This window comes from Thunnus maccoyii, chromosome 17 (assembly GCF_910596095.1).
Source record: "Thunnus maccoyii chromosome 17, fThuMac1.1, whole genome shotgun sequence".
NCBI classification, from domain to species: Eukaryota; Metazoa; Chordata; class Actinopteri; order Scombriformes; family Scombridae; genus Thunnus; species Thunnus maccoyii.
In genome coordinates this window covers 4541208-4552214 of record NC_056549.1, presented here as the reverse complement: position 1 = coordinate 4552214, position 11007 = coordinate 4541208, and the positions used below count along the sequence as shown (strand labels likewise).

Here is an 11007-nt window from a genome sequence, read left to right as displayed (position 1 = left end):
AAATACCTGCAAATTACTCAAAACATTTTCCAGGAAATCAGGGGACCTGTAACATAAACCAAAAAATACTTGTGTAACTTAAAACCTGACACAGATAGATCACAGTGAAAAGGACAAAGGACCAAAAATCAGATGTCACCATACTTTTGACCAAATAATTGAATTATATTTTAGGTCTGACTGTCAGCGTCAGTCAGAAAAAATTTAAACATAAGACATTTAATGTTGGGTACATTTTTTACATGTTACTTATTAATAACTTGGAACATGGGTGTGGAATCTGACTATCGGCCAAAATATTATTATTATTATTATTTTGCCATAATGTAATTATGATGAAATGTTTGCAGCATGTTTACTTTTTTTCATATCATTTCATATCTGTTAAGCATATTTTATTTCACACTTTGTCTCATTTTAATGTTCTTGTTACGCAGGTCAAAATATACATTGAAAATGTGATTTTTATGTTGTTTTTATGTTTAACTAGTTGAAGTAGGGGTTACATTTACATGTATGAATAGCTACATTTATATAATAACGGTGGTCAGATTAGTTTTTATTATAAAAACAGAAAACATTTGGTTTTTGGTTATCTATAAAACAGACTGTAAACTGTAGAGGGCGCCAAATTGGCGCCAATACATCCATGCAAAGAGCCCTCTGCCAGCTTGATTTTTTTACCACCCGCATCCCGTGAAGACCCGCCCTACTCTGCTTCTGATTGGCTAGATCTCATTGCCTTCGTTGGTTAGATTGGTTAGGTTCAGAGTGAGAGCCAATCAGAGGCAGGTTAGGGGCGGGTCTTCGCAGAATGCGGTAGTTTCCCTCCATTGTTATATATCCGGGTCAGTTACACCCCTTTCCGGCGTGAAAACAACGTGAAACGCGACATAAACAAACAGGACAGTCGTGTCGTGTGTAGTTAGCTGTTGTCTCTGACTCCAGACGGTTGTAAACATAGCTCGGATGCACAGTTAGCCCCGGTCGGTTCGCTTTGGGCGGAGGAGTGACGGTTAGCATGGTGAAGTGTGTTGTCTCCGGGTGTCCCAACCGTTTACTTAACGTTAACCGGGGGATCTTACACCGCCCACCGAAGAGGTTCTTCAACTTCCCCAAAGACCCCGCGCGAGTCAAGGTACGAAAAACATCAACCTAACCGTGAAGAATATACTGTTTTATCGGTATTTGTATATCAGGAGCTTCATCTTTTAACGTTACCTTAATGTATCCCTGTTTCTACCATCTGTTTAAGAGACCTTAACTTACTGTTATTGATAACTTATGTGTTAGCCCATTCAGTTATTGATAACACGGATTTGTTTATTTTTCAGAGTTATAATATTGCATTGTACTGTATGCGTTGTATTGATTTTTTTTTTTAATTCCAAACATGTAACAAATAATAAGAAAACAAAACAAGAATAATCAATAAAATGAACAGTAAACATATACAGCAAATTCTCAATAAGCAACATAAATAAATATAACATGTTCGAATGATGAAGAAATATTTACTTATATGGTCCTTCTCTATAACTGAAATAAAGAGCTTAATGTTTATCATATATACACATAAATAATTACCATAATGTTTATCATACATAACTTAAATATTGACCTTAGTGTTAATCAAATATAAATTCAATAATTACTTAATTGTTTATCCTATTTACACATTAATAATCATGGCGTAGGTGCTCATCCAGCAGCAACACTCCATTGTATGTATTCCAAAATATTTTGGATTGATATTCAAAACTTTCTGTGTAGAAAAACTGGTCAAATGTTCATGCTATATGGTGGTGATATTTTACTTTATTTTGAAAATAATTCAGTGGACATGAATGTTAACTTTTTAATCCAACTATTTATAATGTTTGGTAAATTCCATATAGTATATAAAATAAAGAGGACCAATAGAAAACCAAACTTTACCTTATTTCCAACTGATATTGAGCTCTGTTACAATTCTCTAGTCAAACCAGTCAGACCAGTAAAAATCCTTACTTTGTACAGGTATGGCTGGCAGCACTGAGGGAGACGGACAAGCAAGACTCGACAGAGCAGCACATAATCTGCGAGGACCACTTCCTGCCTGACGACATCGCCACCAACGGGGTCACCAGTGACGCCATTCCCATCATGCCCCCTTACCTGGACGGGCCGCTGGGCATGATCAGCCCCTGGGGAGCCGAGTCGTCTGAGGAAGAAGATCAGTGGGCCGGTGGCGGCGGCGGCGAGGAAGAGGAAGATGAAGGTGGAGATGAAGCTCCTGCTAATGTGGAGCCTCCTGCACCAGAACCACCGGCACCGGATCCTCCACGGCGGGTCAGGACTGAGTCTGCTGTGTATCTTATTCATATATTCCAGGAACTTTTTTGTCCTGATTCAGCTCATTCACTTCATATTGATCAGTGTCTATTATTATATATTATGAAACATATGTGATGGTGTCAAACATTTCTATTATTATTATTTATTATAGTCCTGCTGCTGCCTTCAATAGCAGTTTCTTTTTTTAAAAATGAAAATACCTTCAGATTGTACGACAACAACTCAACAATCATTATAAGTTTATTAACATGATGGGTTTAATCAAGTCTTGATCGCACTCCGCGTCAGACTGTACGATGAATATCGTGGTGATTAATGTATACAAGAGTGGAGGCACGTCATCAGCTTGTATCTGTTGGAAGGTTTTCTCCTTTGCCACAAACTTCTTTTTTTGTTTTTGTTTGTGTTTTTTCCCCATAAACTTTATCTATAACGGTACTTCCGAAACGTCGTGCCAGGCAGTGTATTCTGTATTTTGTTAAGTTTGAATATGGTGATAGTTCTGCTTACTGTGATATTTGTCCACAGTAATACTTGAACATGCCTGGTGATGAATAACAGGGATTAACAAGAGAGAGTAACGAGAGTATCTAGTAAAAATAATAATCCTCTATGTGGCAAATAGTTAAAGTAAGAAAACATTCAACACCAGTTAACTTCACCAACCCCAAAAGTTTATGTTCAAATGCTACGAAAGCCGACGATGTTCAGTGTGTAACATGTTTGACCTGTTTTGTATTAATTCAGAATTTCATCTCTTAAATTGTGTCAGATAATCAGACTCTTTAATGTAACCGGAGCAGCTTTAACTCGCTCTGTTTTCACTTTCTGATTCTCAGGATCCTGGTTTGAAGAAACCTTCAGGAGCGAAGACGACCAGGTAAATAAAATCCTCTCTGCTTCCTTTTATTACATGTGAGCATCTTTCTAGTTATGTTTAATTCCTGCACTCACTTTTTTATTAGTTAAAGTTTCATTTTGATTTTATTTATATATTTTCCTTCAGTGATTTCCATTTGGGAGCAGGCGTTACGGTGGGACACTGAAGTGGTTCTTGCACATTTTGGCATAAAGTGTTTAATATTTTTTTTTGTCTCTTTTCTTTCCAGTGCTGGCCTCCATCAGAAGAAAGAGATCCAGACTAAGAGAGTTTCCAGACAGGGTGAGTGTTGCTGTCATTTAACTGAATTTTTTTTTTTCACTGGAAAAACTGGTTTGTATTAAAAAAGATCTGGTTTTGGAAGCTGAACTGCTTTTGACAGAATTTTATATTAAAGTGCAGAGAATTGTCACAAACTGTTAGATTTACTCTTGGCAGTTTAAAGCCAAAACTCCCTGCAGTATTTAAAACTCATGTTTAGTTTTGTGGGCACATTAGTAATGAACCTTTACTGTTAGCAATAACTTTCATGACAAATACATTCTGTACAAATATTTTACTCCTTAAAAAAAAAACTTGGACATAGACGAAGCTTTTTAAAGGCTTATAAGGACGGAGATGTGATCCTGGTTCTTACTCTGCTTGTTGTTCTGTACTCAGACGTGTCTCTGGGGCTGCTGACGCGGCGTTTCCTGGAGCTGTTGCTGGCGGCTCCGGACGGCTCGCTGGACCTCAGGCACGTGGCCACGAGCCTGCAGACCCGCAAGCGGCGAGTCTATGACATCACCAACGTCCTCACCGGCATCAGCCTTATCGAGAAGCAGTCGGCCAGCAGGATCAAGTGGACGTGAGTCAACAGATCTTTATTATTCACCCTGCATGTTTGCATCCAGGTAAAACCAATTAACTACAAATCACATATTTTACATGAGACCAGACCAATAATGGATTTCTAAGCTTGAAAGTAAAAAAAAATATGTTTCATATGAACACATATCTTTGACTTCTCTGTACTGTAATTGTTTATTTTTTCATATACACCAGTACTATATTAAGTACAGTAGGGCTGCAAAGATCAGTTGTAATCAGGTGACCAAAGGTTAAAAGCCCATAAAACTACTATTTCCAAGTTCAAGAACGAACTTTAACTGTCCCGTAAAAAGTCTGTGCTGCCTGTAAGTGTTGCATTAAACCTGCTGTCGTCCGTCCAGAGGAAAGAGTCCGATCTCCAGCTTTCTGTGGAAGAACCAGCAGAGGTTCCAGAAAGAGCTGGAGAACCTGAAGCTGGTGGAGGACACGCTGGACGGCCTGATCAAAAGCTGCGCCCAGCAGCTCTTCGACATGACCGACGACACGGAAAACTCAGAATATCCTTTCACATCAGACGTCAGAGGTCATCAGCAATAACTGCAGTTATACATGTTTAACAAAGTTTGGGAGAGAATAAAACAGTAGCTTTAAATGTGGATAAAAGAAATTAGCAAGTTTTCTTTAACCTTTCCTGCACGTCGGCTTATGTGACCTACGAGGACATCAGTCGGCTCAGAGCCTTCCAGGAACAGACGCTGATCGTCGTCAAAGCTCCGGAGGAAACTAAACTGGAGGTTCCTGCACCTAAAGAGGTAAAAACACACACACACACACACACACACACACACACAGCCAGGATTAAATACTGCTAAAGCCTAAATTTGCCCAACATGTATTTTAGATATAATTTATTTGTTTTAATCACCTTAAATTTAAGATGTATCATATTTGTAAAGATAAACAGAAATTTCTTGTTACTTTACTAGAATATGTATTATCAGACAAATCTTCACATTTCAATATATTCTTGTTCAAAATAGTTCTTGAAATCAAAAATTTCAGTAAAATATTCTTGTGTACAATCAGATTTATTTATACATTTTTTTATTATTTTGTAACGTGACTTTAAATTTCACACTGGTGATGTAAAATCGTCTGAGGTCGTGTAGATTTTCTCCTGCAGCTGATACATTCTGACTCATGGTGTGTGTGTGTGGGTGGTTGTGTGTGTGTTGATGCAGGACAGCATCCAGGTCCATCTGAAGGGGGGGAGGGGTCCCATCATGGTGCTGACCTCTGATACGGGGTCAGGAGACGTCGTGACTGGAGAGAAGAGCGGCTGCTTCTTAATGCTGGAGGAAAGCCGGATAAAGACGGCTGTGCTGCACACAGGTAACACGTTTATAGACAGAAGAGGACTAATTATTTAATCTTATATACTGTATATATGGCAGCATATAATTTATGTTTTATCTGGGAAAAGTTTCTTCTTTCAGTGAGACACTGTTAGTTGGTTTTGTGTAACAATTAGGACATTTTGTGATATCACAAGATATTATTTGTGTAAAAGTTGAGGAATTTTACCATATTGGCCCAAATATAAGATGGCCTCCACTTTTCTAATACCTGATTTTGAAAAAAGGCTTTTCAAAATAAAACACACTTTCATATTTTTCACTTTTCCAAATATAATTTCCTAGATAAAATATCTTACAACATATAAAATATCAAAATATCAATTTGTGTTTGTGCCAATATGATAATAATAGAAAAAATGTATATTATAACCTGAAAAATTTCTTGTTACAATGTAAAAAAGATCTCATTAAAACAAGAATGTCTTAAGCAAATTTTGTTTTTGTCACATAACAAACATTTTTGGATAAGTACTGAGTGCAGAAACCAATATATATGTGTGTGTGAATGATTAGCTAAAATTGGCTAAAATAATATTGTCCCTGCTGATGTGGGGCTCTGGTTTTTGTTTTTACTGTGTAATTTCATCGTTATTTTCTCGTTGCAGAGTCCTCGAGTCCACAGAGCACCGTGCAGAGCGCATAGCCACCAGCTGACCACCGGGAGGCGCCAGTTGTCCTCAGGGTCCAGACGCAAACCTGGAAGAGTTACAGAGGCCCGAACAGATTGTTTCCAGGTATCAAGAGGACTGAAAGTTGCACAAAGCGTCTGGTTCAGGCTGGAACGTTAAAGATCTCAACTGACTGCAAGCTCATACATGCCACTTGTTTAAAATTTAAATAAACATCAGCTGATGTCTGTTTAAATCAGCTGAAACACACATGTTGGGCAATATAACAGAGTTTTGATAAGGATGGACCATTTTAAGTTCTTTTTTTTATATATATATATATGTATATTAAACTCCTGGAGGTGTTAGTCCTGTTCAGAGGAGTCCTCTTGTTCTGCTGAGCTCTCAGGAGAAGAAATGTAAATGACGAAGGTGAGGAAGGACGTTTGTAGCTTTATTTTTGTATGAGAGATGACAGAAAGGAGTGAATGAGCTCATTTATAGATGCAATACACAGCTGTGCCTCTGTACTGTAGAGAGGTGCAGTGTTTCTACATTATCATCACGTGCTGACTTACATGTGCTGCATCATATTTTACTTCTTTTTTTCTTTTTTTTTTCCTGTTTTTGACTTTGTGTTTTTGGATATATAAATGTTTTCATCTTGGTTTGAAATTTCTAATGAAAAAAACACACCTCAAAGATGCTGTAATCAATAAAAAAGCTCATATTAAACTGGGGAATTATTATTTTTCCTATTGTCAGCAGCTGAAGCAGCAGGGTTAGTGGAAAGTATTTTGATGCAGTGTCTACTAAGACTGTCTTGGACTCAGATGTCCTCGTTTTGAACTGCTGAGGTACCCCTGAGCAAGACGCTGAATCTCTTGTCAGCTTGTAGGGCCGCTGTATAACTGTTTCCTGGCCTTTGACCTTTGACAACAGACGTCTTATAAAGGCTCTGGAAATGTGTCAAAGGTAGGAATAATCTACAGAAAAATAAAAGTCTCAGGTAAGTCTGGTTTTGAAGGAGAAATAAAACTTTTACTGCCTGGTGTTGACTCGTACAACAAACTATACTTACACAGAAACTACATTTTAACTACATACCTGCCACCACCTCAGAAGTCACTATGACTGCTGCTGTGACTTTTCATCAGACATGAGATCGACATTTGAAGTTGCCATCAGATGATTGTAAAGGGTTGGATGTCTGGAAGGAGCTTTGCTTGGAAATAAAGAAATTACAGTTGGAACATGGTACCAGAACATTTCTAGACTTCTTTGTCTAGATTTGGACCTTTCAATGAAAGTCAAGTTAACTTTCTATGATTTTGACCCTTAAGGGCAGAGGAAGTGAGTCAATAGTAATAACAAATTATTGGTTTTTGTTTTCTTGCTATTAGTGTTTCCACTTTATCCAATTCTGTCTTTTCCTTTTCCCGGATTGAATGGAATAATTGGACACATGATACCTATCTTACAAAACATTCACCCAACTCGTGATTTATAAAAAACAAAGCACATGTTTGGCTTGATTAAGTATTTTCCTCTACAAGCTGCAGTGTTAGTGAATCCTTAAATCTACCAGTAATTTCTGCCAGAAACAGACAATATCTATAAATGACGATAGCAATCAGGGTGATGGATGTCTGATCTGGTTCCTTTTACAACAACACCACCACCCAGTGGTCAGACTGCATCACTGCACCGACACTGAAATTCCCTCGAGCAAAAGCATTTAATGTGGTCCGGAGGAGCTGCCCAGTGCTCAATAGAAGGCTGTGGTTGTCTTTGGGTTTTTCTTTTTCATGTTGAGAAGGAACAGAAATAAGTTTGGAGTATAGTTGCTGCTGCTTAAACTGAACCTGACAGGTCCAGACAAAGTATAGGGTTGGTTTTCGCTATTTTGTGTCATAAAACGTTTGGCTATGGTCAGGTTTAGTTATTTTTAAATGTAATTTATCAAGAAATTTTCTCTCTTTTTCCTCTTTGACTGACATATTGTGTTGCAAATAGATGTGAAATACCCAGTATGAAGAGTGAAAGAGATGGAGGACAATCAATGCACTGGCCTGGAAAGCTAACGGTCAATAATGAATGAAATAAAGCAGAATAAAGTTTAACTGTTGGATTCGAGTCTCTAATTTGGCAGCTCCAGTTGGGCTCAGGGTCTAAAAGATGTGAGTATGGACTAGGTTCAGGTCTGAGTTGCAGTATGTTATTTTTAACGCAGGCATAAGAAGTATTCAGCATTTTTCTGCTTTCTTTTGATTCTTTTTTTTGCTGTTTACCCCTACCCACAGGAGCCATGTCATGTCCAGCCTGGTTTTGGTGGCTTTTCTCTCAAGTTGAGAGAAGCATAGTTTCTCTTTCCTCTTTACTTCACTCACTCCTTCATATTCTCAATTACTAAACTTTACAATTTTTCAGTACCTCAGGGTTTCTAATATGAGCTCTCACAACCTTCAACTGGTTTTCATTCAATCAAAACATTTACAGCAGCCAGTTTTATTGATTATATCGTTGTTTTTTTTTTGGAAAACACTTTAGCAGACTCATAATCATCATCCTCATCTTCTGAACTATTTTGTTTAAAGCCACCAAAATGTGCTGATCTTTTCTTGCAAGTAAGAATCAACTGAAAAGCAGCTATAACCACTGAAGAGTCTGACAGTAATATGAATCTTATTCTGTGGCCTTCACAGTCAATAAATCTCAACCCAGCTGAACAACTATATGTGATTTTGAACACTCGCCACCAAAAATCATCAACACACCTCATGGTAGAACAACACCAAGAAAACACTAAGACACTTTGTTGGTTTGTAGCTATGCTAGGCAGCTCGACTCTGTAGGGATGGTAATGATGTCTATTGATCAGTTGAACTGTTGGCTCACTACTTTAGTCCAGACTGAAATATCTCAACAACTGTTGGATGGACTGTCATGTAATTTTGCAGAGATATTAATGGTTCCACTGACTTTGGTGACTTTCCATCTAGAACCACCATGAGGTTGATATTTGTGGTTTGATTGAATGCAAGCAGCAACCTCCGGGGCTGTAAAATGGAGCCAATGTGGAAGTGCCAAAAACTGCGGTTCCTTGAGCGGCCACTTGAGGCTCCAAAAGCGAGTCAATCCCCATAGACCCCCATCTTAAAATGCCCAACTTTACAGCAGAAATAAACATGTTTACAGCCTGGTACAAAAAATGGTTTTGGTCTCTGTAGCTAATTTCCCCTTTCATGACAACTGTACGGGGGGTGAATTTTTTTTATAACTCACCCGTTTAAATTTTATTAAGCCGTAAAGTTCTGCATAATGAAGGACATGGCTGCTTTGAGTGACAGGTCCGCCAGCCGCTAGGTGGCTTGTTTCAGTCATTCGGCCCGCCTCTTTGCCCATTTCTGATTGGCTTGGAGTTAGGCAGCGTCACGCACTGCCAAGATGGCCACGGCCGCAGCGGCTCGCTTCATGGATGTATAATATGAGCTGGATAGGGCGCCGCCACTCAGCCTTGCAGCCAGTTTTTCCCAGTGGCCACTCACGGTATTGCAGTGAAAAATCCCCCTGCAGCCCAAAAAGGATTTTCCCCAGAGACCGCCGATGTAAAAGAGACATCTGTAAAACTGTTGACAGGACCCCTCGAACTGCAAACGTCAATTTTGACTCTTCCTGTTATGAACTTTTGATCCATGGAGGTTTTATGTTTGTAAAACTTTCCTCGAGCCGAGCAAAGCGTTTTAAAAATCTGTGACGTCATCACAATGTAAAGTCTATGGACCAAGCAGGAGCTCATGGGCGGGGCAAAGGGGGAAACACTACTGCGCATATTCAGTGGGCCGCACAACGCGGAAGCAAACCCGCATTTTTTGGCGTATGCGCCAGGCGAGCAATTCCTATAGGACTGAATGGGCGCCATGTTTAGTCCGGTATCCAGCTCTTATAATACATCCATGCTCTTCAGAAAGCAACGGGTGACGTCACGGCAACTACGTCCATATTTTTATACAGTCTATGATTGAATGTCTCAACAAATATCAGAAGGATTGCAGTGAAATTTGGTAAAGACATTTATGTCAGGATGAACTATAATAACTTTGCAATCATTGGGTCACATTTTTAATTTGTCCAATAGCAAAGTAAGATGGTGAAAATGGTTCACATTATACCTGATAAGCATTTTAGCGTTGTCACTGTGAGCATGTTAGCATGTGCCTGTGCCTAAATATAGCCTCATAGAGCTGGTGCTGTGGCTTTAGACTCTGGTTCTTTTATTCTGTCACCCATCTGTACATACGACCATGCGTACGCTGCAAGTTTGTCCCGCTGTCCATCTCTCAAAAACAGTCATGAAGACGAGACTATTTTCCTACTCTGCCACAAACATAATGAATATGGAACAGTGGGTAATAGAGGAAATGATACTTGATTGTCTCTCATTTTGCCTGTGGACAGGAATATAATGACTGTGTGCGCACATGCATGTCAGTGCTCAGATACTGTTTCCCATGAGTGCCACCACAACATCCAAACCTCAAGGCGAACCCTGCTGCCAGACTGTGGCCGAATCCTCCCAGAGTCTCTCCGCTATCTATCAAACTGTCAGAATGACCCACAGAGCACTTTGATCTGTCTGACATTTTAGGTTTTGGAGATGATACTCTCATCCAGAGTGGCTCATACTGACAGTGACAGGAGCAGAAGAACAAGGCTCAGTTGTCAGACCGCCAACATTACAAGAAACCAACAGTAAAAAGGCCCGGATGGACCAATAACCAGGCAGGTGGCATAACACAACTCAAAATACATAATCAATAAAGTAGATATTGGTCTCTTTTGCCACGTGTTGTCTAATGTTTTAGCATTTCATGATGATTGATGAGAGAAAGCCTCTGAGAAAACAGATGTTACTGCAAAAGAAGTGTAGAGTGTTAGAGCCATTCACAGGCAT

General features: G+C 39.1%; 1 protein-coding gene across 2 annotated transcripts; it reads left to right on the top strand.

The window, feature by feature from the left end:
- Positions 1-803: 803 nt before the first annotated feature.
- e2f6 (E2F transcription factor 6) lies at positions 804-6788 on the top strand. 2 transcript variants are annotated; one of them, XM_042390160.1, is made up of 9 exons: positions 804-1138; positions 2020-2349; positions 3177-3217; positions 3447-3499; positions 3878-4064; positions 4429-4584; positions 4725-4839; positions 5269-5419; positions 6051-6788. In XM_042390160.1, exons 1-9 carry the CDS (start codon positions 1022-1024, stop codon positions 6086-6088), a joined length of 1188 nt encoding a protein of 395 aa, XP_042246094.1. In that variant the 5' UTR covers positions 804-1021; the 3' UTR covers positions 6089-6788. The 2 variants fall into 2 exon arrangements, with proteins under 2 accessions (XP_042246094.1, XP_042246095.1); XM_042390161.1 differs by having other exon boundaries at positions 807-1138; positions 2020-2331.
- Positions 6789-11007: the final 4219 nt, after the last annotated feature.

What these genes read in the sequence shown, in the direction of transcription:
- e2f6 (XM_042390160.1), top strand. Translation starts at nt 1,022, where the DNA reads ATGGTGAAGTGTGTTGTCTCCGGGTGTCCCAACCGTTTACTTAACGTT. An exon ending in TAAGAGAGTTTCCAGACAGG is followed by an intron (nt 3,500 to 3,877) that starts GTGAGTGTTGCT and finishes TTCTGTACTCAG; the next exon opens with ACGTGTCTCTGGGGCTGCTG. An exon ending in AGGTTCCTGCACCTAAAGAG is followed by an intron (nt 4,840 to 5,268) that starts GTAAAAACACAC and finishes GTGTTGATGCAG; the next exon opens with GACAGCATCCAGGTCCATCT.